Source organism: Anabrus simplex, chromosome 5, assembly GCF_040414725.1.
Source record: "Anabrus simplex isolate iqAnaSimp1 chromosome 5, ASM4041472v1, whole genome shotgun sequence".
Taxonomy (NCBI): domain Eukaryota; kingdom Metazoa; phylum Arthropoda; class Insecta; order Orthoptera; family Tettigoniidae; genus Anabrus; species Anabrus simplex.
In genome coordinates, this window is record NC_090269.1 from 273,890,857 (window position 1) to 273,906,155 (window position 15,299).

General features: G+C 40.4%; 1 protein-coding gene across 1 annotated transcript in view; it reads left to right on the forward strand.

Annotated features, from left to right (window-relative positions):
• Positions 1-2,290: 2,290 nt before the first annotated feature.
• The window catches only part of LOC136874829 (pentatricopeptide repeat-containing protein 2, mitochondrial), a 73,025-nt gene continuing 60,016 nt past the window's right edge, over positions 2,291-15,299 (forward strand). The window contains exon 1 of the mRNA XM_067148506.2: positions 2,291-2,434. Coding sequence (XP_067004607.1) covers positions 2,341-2,434 — 94 coding nt within the window. The 5' untranslated portion in view covers positions 2,291-2,340. The remainder of the gene's footprint in view (positions 2,435-15,299) is intronic.

Consider the following 15,299-nt stretch of genomic DNA (forward strand, 5'->3'; position numbering starts at 1 on the left):
TCGACGCCTTGTACACTCCAGCCCCGGCAGGTAAGTAATGGGTTGCCTCAGGGCGATATTCTGAGTGGTATTCTTTTCGCTCTTTTTATGAAAGATTTTGAAACGGTCATTTTACGTCATGCTCGCATACAGGCGTATGCTGATGATTTTTTGATTTATTGTACACACGAAGATTTACAGCTCTGTAGACAACATATTAGTCTCGCGCTTTATGAAGCTAGAACATGGTTAGAGGCCCATGGGTTAAATCTTTCCATAGCGAAATGTCGAGCAATGATATTTACACATCGCAGAACCTATGACCGATCGCCACTTGCCTTTGATCAGTATGAAATACCAGTGGTTAGCCACCATAAATATCTTGGGTTATTTATCGATCAAAAACTTACATGGAAACATCATTTTTTATATTTGCGTTCGAAGAGTGAACGGTATATTCAGGTTATACAGGCCGTAACCCGTAGGCAATGGGGGGCAGATCCCGTGGTGGTGCTATCTCTGTACAAAACCACTATTCGGACGATATTGGATTACGGATCACATATTTTCGACGTAGCATCTTCTACTAACTTACATATTCTTAACACTTGTCAATATCAAGCAATACGATCCTGTATTGGAGCTTTAAAATCCACACCTACCAATGCCCTCCTCGTTGAAGCCTGCGAAGCTCCCTTACAAGTACGTAGAAAAATACTTGCAACGAAATATTTACTTAAAAAGTTTTCATTCACAAGTCATCCTCTAATTCCGAAGTTACAGTTACTCTCGGAGTATTATTCAGTTAGGCGCCAGGGTTTAAGCAGATTGCCTGCATTGTTTCATGCATTTAATACATTAAAGTCGAAGCAGTGTACCTTAATACACAGTGCTACTTTACTACCCTATAATTTACCCTATCCGGTTTCTCATTTTAAGCCTCAAATCATTTGGCCTATGCGTAATGGCTCTACTACATTTCCTTGTCTGCAGGGGATCGAGATATGTCCAGTTAAACGAGTGAAATTTTCTCATATTCCACGAAGCATAAACATTTTTACAGATGGGGCAAAGAACATTAATGGAGTCGGTTCCGCTTATTATATACCTTCTCTAAATTTTAGTGAACAATATGGTTTGCCTAGTGACTGTTCGATTTTTACGGCGGAGCTATTTGCCATACAGCAAGCCTTACTTTTTGTTCAGCGAAAGGGATATACGCGAGCTACAATCTATACGGATTCGCTGAGTGTATTACAATCTTTGGTTTCTGATGAGTTATCCTATAATTGGTATATTTACAATGTCAAGAGTATCCTTTATATGCTTGACAATGTCGGTATTTCCATAACTTTAGTATGGGTACCAGGTCACGTGGGTATCGCCGGTAATGAAAAAGCAGACTGTTTTGCAAAACAAGCTTCTCGTCTTCCTGTTCCGAATACTAACAATATGGTTCCAGCTTCTGATTATGTAGTTATTTTTCGACAGGAGGGACGTTCAGACTGGCAGAATTTCTTCCGACAAACTGCACAAGTCAAAGGTAAATTTTATTATCATTTACAACCAAGCCTTTTAGTTAAACCTTGGTTTATACGAGGATCTTATACTAGACGACATATTATTAACATCATTCGGTTACGGTTTAATCATGCCCTCACACCACAATATCGATCACGGTTCCATTTAACGCAAGATACCAACTGTTTGTGTGGTACAGATATCCGTAATGGCGATTCTAATCACATCCTCTTTGAATGTTCTTTGTATGCTAACCAACGTAAAAAACTTATGGCTAACCTCCAGCGACTTAAGCAGGTTTTTCCTACCAGTGTTTCTTGTTTGCTCTGTAATCCTACAGAAGAGATTATTAGAGTGCTAAATTTGTTTCTAGATGAAGCCAAGATCGTGTTATAATTTTGTCTATAATATCCAGTGAGAATTACTCATGCTTTCTCAGGTTCCATTTGAGTGATTCCTCATATCATTAGTGTATTACTTGTGAGTGCTATTTTGGATTCTTCGTGTGGGTGACGCTTTAAACGCAGTGTGATTGCAAGATTGGAAGTTTCCCGTATGACAACAGTCTATACTAGCAAAATGGGGTAGTTATGTGATATAGTGAAGTTTCGTGTTTTGTGTTTTTCTACTTGCAAGTTCAGGCATCAATTATTGAATTGAAGTGTTTTCATTTATACTAGTGTGTTTACATGCGTAAGCGAGTATTGACTGGGTGAAATGTCGTAGACACAGCCCAATAAGCATCAGCAAGCAAGCAAGCAAGGGTAAAATGTTGACAACACAAGGGTTATTTCATTTGTGCCTTGTGGTGACACTGATTCTACGATATAATTTTACATCATGGCGGTGTTGTACAAACGCGTGTTTTCAGGCGTAGGCATATTTTCTCGTTGCATAATTAGTGAATTATCCACATCTGGCTTCCCTAGACACGGTAATATATTTTATTAGTTCATGCCTGTTCATTGAAGACTGTTTTTAATGTTTTCATTTTTGATCCTTCACAAATTCCTAACATAACCTAGCTTTAGTCGCCCAAGCTTTTTATGAACGTGAATATAATGCGATGAATTTCGAATTGTCAGTTGGTTACGTTGTAGGAATTGTTATCCACAGTATTATAACAGCTGTATATTAAAATGTTTACCCTATTCTCTAATTGTAATATAATATACTAATGTGGCACTTTGTTTGGACTACCAAGTTCTATGGACTTTAGGGAGATGGAAAATATACCTTTGCCTAGTATTGCGACGAGAAACATATAATGGAATCAATTCCAAAAACCTTTTTAAAGCTAATGAGTTGCATGTGGAACAACTGACCTTTCTCTGCTATAAAACATTTTTCTCTTGCCAACACAATTATAAGACACGTATGTGTTTCAAATGCTTTGTTTAGTGGGCAACCTCCAATTATGGAGAGTTGCATGGAATTTACTGCTGTCATCGTGTAGACTAGTAACTGATAAAGTGAATCACCCTGTGTTGATTTAGAAGGTAGCTGTTTGTTTTGTATACCCGATCAAATTGGCATGAGAAAAGTGTAACTTTACCTTGAGTAGACTGATAGCCTAAGTTATTCGTTGTGTAGAACATTTTCCAAATTGTCTAGTATAATTTCACAAACTCCTTGAATGAACATGATTCACATGATGGAAATAGACAAGTTTATCTTAAAATAAATAGATAAAAACTCTTTTGATCCCTCGATTACCATTGAGGAATCGTATAGATTACTTTTATTTTGTTTTATTATATAAGAGCAAAGCGTAATGTTTCATGCATAGATCGATAGTTAGATTTATTTATCAACAACAGGTTATTTACGCAATTATAGATGATTCAGTAAAACACTATATACAGTACAACTAATATACCGTAAATAAATAACACTAATTTCCTAAAGTAATAACCAGGTTTAAATTCAACTAAACTTGTATGTATGTTGGGTATTCAGCCCAAAGGTTGGTTTGATCCTCTACAGCTCCACCAACAGCTATCATAAATAGCCTAGGTGTCACTGAAGAGACATACTAGGGAAATGAGGAGTGAGGTAGTTTCCCGTTGCTTTCCTCACTGAGTCAGAAGTTGCTATTACATATCAGTCTGCCATGCCCACTGAAATGCATGCATCAACCGACCCTATGAGCGATATTTTCACACCATTCATTACAGGGACTGACTGCATAAGGAACGGTGTTACTAGAATCGCTCATACCTCAGTCACTTTCATATTGTCAAAGCCAAGGATGAGACTGAGACAGGTCAATGAAAGTAACAAATTTATTCTAGCCCATACCAGAAGACACAGTGCGCTGTAAACACTACATCCTGCCAGCAAAGGCATCAAACTAAACTTAGAGATATTAATATATTCACATTTACAACACGTTAAATAAATAAAAATGAATCTTCTTTAATAATTGTCATAATTGTTATGATCTAGAGACATTTACATACACATATTTACATATTTTACAGAGAGTACTGGTACCTTACATTCATGAGGCTGTTAGGGCACGTGTAATTTTAGACGGGGGGTGAGTGGAAAAGGTCCACTGATTCACCCACCTCATTAAGTGACTTTAATGCCCTCAGCAGCCATGAGTTTGTCTGAGCCGCAGTTCTCACTTTAGGCAGATGGAAAGTATTCCTTTGCCTAGTATTGCGACAAGGAACGTGTAATGGAATCAATTCCAATAATGTTGAACAATCCACTCTATTCGTCAGACACTTAGGCCTATAAAGAAAGAGGGCATTGACACATCTACGGCGCGAGTGCAATGTCCTCATACTCATAGTCTCACAAAAAGAGTCGTAATAGGACAAAGAGAGAGAAATACCCAAACCCCTGTAGCTGACCCACTTCACGAACCTTATTTGGACTCTTCCCAAGTTTTGTATTAAATTCTGCTGAGAAGGTAGCCGCACCTCACAACAGTATTCTAACGATGGCCTTATTAGAGTGCAAAACAAAGTTATCAGAGTTCTGGAACTAACAAATTCGGTGCAGTTTCTTTTCAGAAAGCCAAGTAATTTACACCCTTTCCTAGAAATCTTGTCTAAGTGTTTCTCGAAGCAAAGACCATAACAGTTTGAAAGTGTCGCACCAAGATCATTTACTGTATTTCATTCACACGAGCCAGGCTATTTGAAAATTGTATAAATGGTAAGGGTAATTTTCTGGTTCCAACTTAAATTGGAGATACCAACGAATTATTCACCATTTGATACTTGCAATGATGCCTCTGTTCGTGCCAAATTTCATAAATACAAATCCATCATTTCAGAGGCTTATTGCTGCCCTTTTCACTTTTCCCAGCAAATGTTGGTGGAAAGTGTAATATGCATCATATCAGGGGGTTTTTATTATAAAATCTTCAACTGGTATAGCCTATAAAGATACTAACTTCTCTGAAGTGAATGAACACACTTACTTGGCGTTACTCAATCTGTACGGGTAGCAATATACTATAATTCGGGGCATCCAAGACATTCTAAGGTCTTTGGGCCTTTATCTAAGAAAAACAACCACCACAGTACAATATGCACAGTTCTTGCCAAGCTTCTTCATTTATTAATAATAATAATGAGGGTGGGTTTTTTTTCTTTCCTTCCTGCTGGCCCTATACACATTTTCTAAATTCTGTTGCTTATGTTCAAGTGTTGTTTCACAACTCCTCTAGCTTCATAGGAGATGTTCACAAAGCATCACTTGAGTCTTTGCCTTCCCCTTCATGATCACTGTGGTTCGTATTCATCACTTCATTTATAGTATCATCAACCATGTATGTGTCTGTTGTAAATAGGACATCCTCTGTTGTTGCATACATTTCATAGTCACATTGGTTTAGAATAACAGAGTCAAATTTTTTGCAGCAATTCAGATAACAGCAAAATTCAGCACTATCAGCAGCATTATTTTCAGAATGCTCAAGTAACAATAGAGGTAATGGTCCACCTTTTCAGTACTATATTATGCAATGTTTACATTACATTTCTAATCTAGGAACTAGTTTCGGCCTTTGCTGACCATCATCAGCATTTATGCAAAACTGTACAAACACATCCAACAACTAAAAAAATGTACAAACACATACAAATGGCATTAAAAAGTGCTAAAAACATCTGGGGTGAACTATGTGCACAACTCTTAAAATATGATGAAATTAAAATCAGGCTCTAAAATTCTTAGATGCGTTACATCATGTTAAAATGTTACATTAGTGCTTGTTAAAATATCATGAAAATGCTGAGAAGTTCCTCTGTTGGACATTGTCAATGATTGAATCAAGGACGGCACACAAAGATATGATTAAATAACTGACACGTTCTTAGATTGCAGCTGGTAGAGATTCGCAATTCAATGCGGTGTCCATGAAGTTAACATTTCGTTGCGGCATGTGGTGCGTGGCCTATGCCAATGCTGATGATGGCCAGCCAAGGCCAAAACTAGTTCATAGATTAGAAATGTAATGTAAACGTTGCATTGTATTGAAAAGGTGGACCATTACGACATAAGTTTAGTTTTTATTGTGATCACTATTCAATACGGATCAAAACCATGAAGTTAAATCCTATGATAACAGAGGTCTAAAATACTTTGGTTCTTAGAACATTCTAACCACCCCCTGCGGGTGGGGGACGCACATGTAGAATACACCCACGGTATCCCCTGCCTGTCGTAAGAGGCGACTAAAAGGGGCAACCTAGGTGCGGACATGGATTGCGGTTTGGTATGGTGGGTTGGACCCCCTGTGGATGGGAAGGGCTGAATACATTCACAGGTAATCCTTGCCTGTCGTAGAAGGCGACTAAAAGGGTCATTTGGCCATGGTCCCCTCTTTATTTTTTTATTGTTTTTTGAGGGTTAGTTGTAGACCTATTCTAAATTTTTGATGTGCATGCTGCTTGGAGATGGGCCTCTTACGTGTGCGATTACACCCGAAAGCCCGCATTTGTGACCACCCAGGGTTCTTGCGGTTGGGAGCGCTCCGCCTGACAACATAGGTCCCCACACAGCCGAATGCCAGAAGGCCATATTATTATTAATTGTTTTATTTTTTCTCTATATTTAGTGCTCTGTACACGCTATGGGGTACATGCTATTGCGGGTGACTGGAGGAAGGGAGTCCTAGTTCTCATTGCCTCAGTCATCCCAGGCATCGTCCAACATCAGACCCTTGGCACTACCGACTATGACCAGGTGGGTATTGCTTTGGCAGCTTGGTTCAGCTACAGAGACCCCTGATTGGAGTGGGTGGCATTCGGGGAGGATAATTTTCGGGCATGGCTTCAAAACGTCATCGACCTGCCCAAGGTGGTCCCCCACCGAAGTCTTTAACTTTTGCTTCCCTGAGAGGTTTCACTCCCTGGGAACATGCGCAGCGTGAAGGAATGGGAACCATCTTCCCTAGGTTTCTGATTGCTACCAGAACCAATGGGCACGATTTTAAGCCAGTAAAATCTATCCTTTTTAGTAGACACATTGAAGGCATCTACAGCGAACTTGAGGATCTCGAGAAAATGCGGAACGGTAGTTTGCTTTCGTAGACTCGTACAGCACTGCAAGCCAATCAGTTATTTAAGTGCGACCACTTTGGCGAAATCCCCGTCAAAGTGGAGGAGCACGAATTCTTGAATCTGGTTCACGGAGTCATCTTTCACACTGACGAAGAATTGATGGATGACATAAGGAACCGTGGTGTGACACGCCCGGCGCATTACGTGCAAGGTCAACGGTGAAATCATTGCCACTGGTGCCTTCGTTGTCTCTTTCAAGTTGTCAGTGTTACCAGAAAAGTCAAGGTAACAACTATCGTCGAGATGTGAGGTTGTACATCCCGCCTCCTATGCGATGCTATCAGTGCCAGAGATTCGGACATATGGTGTCTCGTTCGAATCAGTCTGTGTGTGGTCATGTTGAAGAGTAGCTCACGGCGCAGAGGAGTGCACAACTCCATACAACTGCTCTGGTCTTCATTCTCCTCGGGATCAGAACTGTCCGACATATCTGAGTGTGAAGAAGATCCAGGAGATAAGACCCTGGATGGTCTTTCCTACCAGGCAGCGCACCGTAAGTTTAATTCCATGAATACACCTGCCCGTACATTCGACTACAGCATGATAGCTCAGAGTTTCCCAGGTTCGTCTTTCATGACATCGTTACCACTGATGATCGCTGCGCCCAAGGCAGCTGTTGCTCCTGAGAGCAAAATCGCAAAGAGTATAAGCTTGAAGGGGGGGAACCACCCTTCCTTCCACCACCAAGAAGTCTGTGCCGGCAGACAGTTCTATCCTGGTACAGAAAGGGGGGGGAAGCTAAGTCTCCCCGCCTTCAGAGGTCAGTGAAAGCCGTACCCACGCCGGCGGAGCGTCGGCCAGTCGACCAGGGCTGAGAAATTATCTCCCAGCCCGTCTAAACTTGAAAAGAAGGTGGAGAAGAGGAGCACCCTTACCGGACGCTCCCGCACTTCTCCTACGAAGGGGAAATCGTGCCCTCCATCCGGAGGGTATGAGTCTGCACCAGCAGGTACTCCTGCTCCGAAACCTGTGTGCTCCCCTCATAGGGGGACTTCACGCCCCCCCGGAAAGCGTTGAAGTTCTGGGCGTCGGTCCCGCCTTCTGTCAATGACGGGATGGACGTCGAGCTGTCATCTATATCTTCGGATGTAAATGTTGATAGTGCTTAGGTTTAAGAGCATCTTGTCGCTCATAACCTACACTCTTTTTATAGTCCACACTATGGCACTGTTACAGTGGAATTGTAATGGTTATGACAGGCATCTTGCTGAGCTGCATCAGCTCATTAGTGAGTATGCGGTGAGTATAGTCTGTATTCAGGAGACAAACTTCAGACCAGGTTATCATACGGTCTTGAGAAATTTCAGGCTATACTCGACAGAACGATATTATGCTCACCGGGCGTCCAGTGGCGTGGGTATTTTTGTTTGTTCTGATACCTTTAGCGAAGAGGTTCCTCTAAGAACCCCACTGGAAGCAGTTGCGGTGCTGATACCGCTGCTTGTTATAGCAACAGTGTGTAATGTTTATTTTCCACCAGGCCAGCCTCTTTACATAAATGATGTCACTGACCTTATACATCAGCTTCCACCTCCCTTCATCTTATTGGGCGATTTTAACACCCATCACCCCATATGGGGCTCTGAAATGTCTTGCCCCAGGGGGAAGGGATTTGGAAACATTAGTAACGGAGCTGGTTTTATGTATCTTGAACACAGGTGAACCCACTCATTTCAGTGTACGTTATGGCACATACTCTCGCATAGACTTAAGTCTATGCAGCCGAAAGTTGGTTCTGCTGTTTTGGTGGAATACATACGATGATCTCTATGACAGTGACCATTTTCCCATTATTCTTACTTTGTTGAAACAAAAATCCGTCGAGGCTCTTCCTCGATGGATTCATAAACATGCTTGATTGGCCAAAGTTCTCATCACTCGCTGTCTTTAACGGACTGTAGACGGTGATATAACTTACATAACACAAGTTATCCTTGCTGCTGCTGAGGAGTCCATTCCGTCCTTCTCAGGGACTCTTCGCCGACAACTCGTTCCTTGGTGGAACAAAGACATTGCAGCAGCTCTCAAAGAACACCGTCGCACTCATAAACATTATCGTAGGCAGCCTACTGTGACCAACTTGGTAACATTTAAGACTCCGTGCTAAGGCGAGAGTTCTTATTTGCCAAAGTAAGAAAGCTTCGTGGGAGAGATATGTGTCGTCTATGACGTCACATACTCCATCGTCTCAAGTGTGGAGTAAACTTCGACGTATTTCAGGTATTTACATGTTATAAACCTCATTTTAGGTCCGTATTGAAAGTTTAACAGTTCAACAATAATAAAGGTGTTTTAATTTGTTCCACCTATTCAATACTTATATTTTCACTTATAGTGGTTACATAATTAGATTCTTAGTTACATGGGACATGTTTCGCCCTCAATTAAGAGCATCTTCATCCTAAACACAATCATCAAAAATACAACTAAATTAAAAGTGGAAGTTAAAAGTTTAGTCAGTTATTAAAATTCGGAACATAAAAATGTGAAAAGTGATAAAATATAAAGATGTTAATGGAAAACTGTCTTATGATTAAATTATAATCTTGTCAGAGACTAAAACTTCTTCTATTAAAATTCTAATTAAAACAGTTCATATAAAATATTAGTGGAAAATCGAAGTGGTAATAATATAAAGCCAACGACATGAGGGCGTGAACACAAGCATAAACTTGATTGTCATGAATACAGTCTTTCCAAGGCCGCTGATGAAATTCGTCAGCAAGTGAGGCAGAAGCATCTGTTGAAAAATTGTGGCGGTTAAAACCTAACAAAGTCGTGTACAAAGAGCTAGAACCCATTACAGATACTATGCGTAAGAGGAGACTGGGATTCTTTGGACATATCATGAGGATGCAGGACTCGAGACTTCTGAAACAACTAGTACAACACAATCTCGTCTCAAAAAATACCACAACAGGATGTAAATGGATCAGAGAAGTAAGAGAGGATCTGAAGGAAATAGGCCTTACAACAGAAGACACCAAAAATAAGATAAAATTGAATACAAAACTCAAGAATACAAACCTCCGCTTTACCCTTACACAAAACAAACCAACAACATGCACATTTTCAACTGAGGAAAGGGCACGAAGATCGGAGCGTCTGAAGAAGTACTGGGAGGACTGCAAAGCCCGAACAATCCCTTCAAAGAGACCTGAACGACGGACTGACTAAAGTGATCCTATGTGGTCATAAAAGAAGAAGAAGAAGAAGAAGAAGTTTTAGTCTCCGACAAGATTATAATTTAATCATAAGACAGTTTTCCATTAACATCTTTATATTTTATCACTTTTCACATTTTTATGTTCCGAATTTTAATAATTGACTAAACTTTTAACTTCCACTTTTAATTTAGTTGAATTTTTAATGATTGTGTTTAGGCTCAAGATGCCCTTAATTGAGGGCGAAACATGTCCCATGTAACTAAGAATCTAATTATGTAACCACTGTAAGTGAAAATATAAGTATTGAATAGGTGGAACAAATTAAAACACCTTTATTATTGTTGAACTGTATTTCGGGTATCCAAGGATCAACTTCTGTACCGGGAATTTCCATTGCAGGCAGTATCTTCACTGAACAACTCTCAGTTGCTAACCATCTAGCCAGCCATTTCGCGGATGTGTCTGACTCCAGGAATTACACTTTGTGACTTTCTCGCTCTAAAGCAGGAGGCAGAACATCATCACCTTTGTTTTGCCACTCAAGCTTCAGAGGACTATAATATGCCCTTTACGGAGTGGAAACTCCGCAATGCCTTGGCGCTTTGCAAGGACACGTCTCCTGGGCCAGACAATATCCATAACCAGATGTTGAAACACCTTAGTGAGGATAGTTTACTATATCTGCTTCGTGTGTTCAACCGAATCTGGATAGAGAGTGAGTTTCCGTCTCAGTGGCGAGAGGGCATAGTAATTCCTGCCCTCAAGCCTGACAAAAATCCTAAGTATGCGGGAAGTTACAGACCTATTTGTCTTACAAACTGTCTGTGTAAGCTATTTGAGAGGATGGTAAATCGCCAACTTGTTTGGTGTCTGGGGAAACAAGGACTTTTGTTCTAGTAACCAATGTGGTTTCCAAGCTGCTTGCTTGACCACTGACCACCTGGTACGCCTGGAGAGTTCTATCCAGGATGCGTTTCTCCACAAACAGCATTTGGTGGCTGTTTTCTTTGACTTAGAACAGGCCTATGGCACCACATGGCGATATGGTATCCTTTCTGTCCTGCATCAATGGAGATTTCGAGGTAACCTGCCGGTATTTATTGTGAAATTTTTGTCCCTCCGTCTATTCCGTGTCCGAGGTTCAAGAAAATGGAGTCCCACAGGGATCAATTCTTAGTGTCATTCTGTTTGCGATTGCCATAAATGGTATTGTTGCTGCTGCTGGTTCAGCAGTAATACCATCGCTATATGTGGACAATTTTGCTCTGCACTATAGCTTGCGTAACATGGCAATCGCAGAGCAAGCTATTAGGAGAGTGGAACAGTGGACCTTAGAACACGGCTTTCAGTTTTCCACAGCAATTATAATAAAAGTATTTCTTGACCACCTATTCAATACAAATCACCTTTACTGGTGTTTACAATTTCATACAATTAATTTTTCTAAGGGACATGTTTCGCTCGTATAAAGAGCATCTTCAGCCTTAATTTTTAATCTTAAAATGATGCTCATGAACAGTCATAAACATATTAATAAGACTAGTCAAAATTAAAATTACAGTAGTCTAAAATCCAAATTGCCAGTATCCAGTATTCGGGAGATAGTAGGTTCGAACCCCACTGTCGGCAGCCCTGAAAATGGTTTTCCGTGGTTTCCCATTTTCACACCAGGCAAATGCTGGGGCTGTACCTTAATTAAGGCCACGGCCGTTTCCTTCCCACTCCTAGCCCTTTCCTGTCCCATTGTCGCCATAAGACCTATCTGTGTCGGCGCGACGTAAAGCAAATATAAAAAAAAAATCCAAATTACATTACATCTAAAAAAACAACATTAAAGCACTTCTGAAAATGTGATAACATAAACAGTTAAAAGTATCACAATGTCAATTCAAAACATTGTCTGAAACTATTATTGAATCTTTGCCTTAAAAACAGTAGTAAATGCTTTTCTATAAAAACAGCATCAAGGTGAACACCAATCTTATGGAACTACGAAAATTAAAATGCAGTTTATGTGATGTGGTATTTCTAGAATGTAAGTTAAAATAGGGTGTCCACAAGCTAAATTGTGTAAACACGATAATCCATAATGCTTGAAACATAACAGACAGGATGCAGAATGTGTGCAGGAGTCAAATGTGGGCTCTAGTTGAAAGATGCTGATCCACTTGTTTACAAATGTAGGTAGTAAGTTATGCCACGCAAATTTGCGAGGTATAGAACGTCGTGCATGAATTGACATTGTGATAATTTTAATTATTTATGTTATCACATTTTTAGAATTGCTTTAATGTTTTTTTAGATGTAATGTAATTTGGTTTTTAGACTACTGTAATTTTAATTTTGACTATAGTTTTTTTAATATGTTTACGACTGTTCATGAACATCATTATAAGATTAAAAATTAAGGTTGAAGATGCTCTTTATACAAGCAAAACATGTGCCTTAGAAAAATTAATTCTATGAAATTGTAAACACCAGTAAAGGTGATTTGTATTGAATAGGTGGTCAAGAAATACTTATTATAATTGCTATGAATAACATCATTCAATAGGGAACAACCATGAGGATAATGACCTGTAAATTTTGGTTTTGCACTGCAAAGACCTCTGTTGTCCACTTTTGTCGACAACGCAGTCTCCACCCGCATCCTGAGCTTTATTTAGGAAATGTTGCTCTTCCTGTAGTTGACACCTATTCCTTGGGCTCCTTTTCGATATCAAATTATTGTGGGAGTCACACATGCGGCAGTTAAATGTTAAATGCACCCAGGAACTGAATATAAGTTCCTTAGCAGCTGACCGCATGGTGCTCCTACGATTCTATCGGGCACGTATTTTATCCCAGTTAGACTACGGCAGTGTAGCATATGGCTCAGCAAGACTAAGTGTCCTTGCGAAACTGAATAGCATCCACCACAGTGGGGTTAGGTTGGCGATGGGAGCTTTTCGAACAAACCCCATTACTAGCCTGCTCGCTGAGTCTGGTGTGCCGCCTTTACACTTGAGGCGCCCAGCAAACGCTTCTATCGTATGCTGCAAATTTGCAACAGATGCCACTTCACCCAAGCTATCCTTGCGTATTCAACAATGGAAACCATCGCCTGTACGCGGCTAGTCCTCGAGCAACGTGGCCGCTCAAATACGCTTGGATAGCAGTCATAGACTGTTTCACGTACATTCGGTTCCTTGCCTTGTCAGACAACCAAGTGGGGTACCTCCTTGGGTAGTACGCCGACCTGAAATAATCCTGGATTTCCACACTGGCCCAAAGGAAAACACGGACCCTTCGATTTATTGGAGACTCTTCCTGTCCGTTGTTGGCCGGTATCCAGGTTCAGTCATCGTTTACACAGATGGCTCAAAAACAGACAGGAAAGTGGGCTGTGCGTTCGTTGTCAACACTGATATGTTTCTTTTTGCTCTCCCAAAAACCTGTAGTGTGTACACAGCGAAGCTCTATGCTATATGCTATCTGTGAAGCTCTGCGGTACGCACTGTCTGATGAGCGCCGATACTTTCTTTTGTGTACTGACTCCTTGAACTTGCTACAGTCTGTGGATACCTGTTTCCCTCTTTGTGTATTGACTCCTTGAACTCGCTACAGTCTGTTGATACCTGTTTCCCTCGACACCCTCTGGTGCAGCGGATCCAGGACCTACTGACCGGGTGTTCAGTCGCCGGCACCAGAATCACAGAATGTAGAGGGAAACGAGTTAGCAGATAAGGCTACTAAGGAGGCGGTAACACTGCCTCCATTGCCTTACAAGGTTCCAGCAAGTTATATTAACTCTCATCTACGACATCTGGTTATTTCCCATTGGGAGATGGAGTGACAGACCACTCCACTTCCAAATAAGCTGAGAGCGATCAAAGGTACAGTGAAGGTATGGCGGACTTCCCTTCGGGCTTGTCAGAGGGAACCAGTGGTATTATGTCGTGTTCAGATCGGCCACGATATCCTAACGCACTCCCATCTATTGAAAGGAGAACCCCTCCGGTGTGTACTTGCTGCAATTATCTTAGCGTGGTACACATCCTTGCGGAGTGCATGGACCTAGTTGATCTGCGCCGTAGGCTAACGTTCCCGAGTACCATCTCCCTCATCCTGCGAGATGACGAGCAGTCAGCAGACCTCATCATTCGTTTTATGAGGGATAGTGGCCTTTTTTATCCCATGTAATAATGTCCTTTGTCTTAGTGTACTTGTGTTAACTGCGATTTTACCCCTTTGACTCTATTTTAGTTCGTGTTTGCGTATTTTAATGTGTTGTTTTAACTTCTGACGTGAATTTTATATATCTACTGTATATATCTGTACTTCCAATCAATGCCTTATTCCATTATCATCTCTATTTTCTATACTTTTATTAGAAAATAAGGCATTGCGAATTAGATCCATTGATTGTTTCAATCTCATAATCATTTTTCATCACCATTTATTTTAAACTCTCGTCGGTGAATACATTTTAACATTTTAATTATCATCTCACGTCATCCATTAGGGGCCAATGACCTGAGATGTTAGGCCCCTGTAAACAACAAGCATCATCATTATCATCTGAACATTCCAACCCAAACTGAGGTTTAAAATGATGTTATGTATGAGGTAGTACGCAAAACTTTTAGATACTTTGGCTCCCTAGTGCTGAATCGGTAGTCTTCGGTTATCTTCGAGATTCGTATTGGCAACCTTTGACACACAAGCTATGAATCGCTGTGAGACATCTGGCGTACACTTTACGTACCAGTGCTGTTGTTTACACAACAAAGCTAATATAATAGAATTCATGCTAGGAACAAGATTCGCATCAAGAAATGTTATGTAATCTATATATATATATATATATATAAATAAATAAAATAGGAGTTTTGTCTGTACATTGCTCAGAATTTGAAAAGAATGGTATTTCTGTATCGGTCCTGTCCACAGTAACAGGAAAATGTACTTTTTACTTTTCCATAATTTCTGTATGTATGTATGTATGTACAAGCATCACGAGAAAACAGCTGGAGAGAATTCAATGAAAATTGATATATAAAGTCAG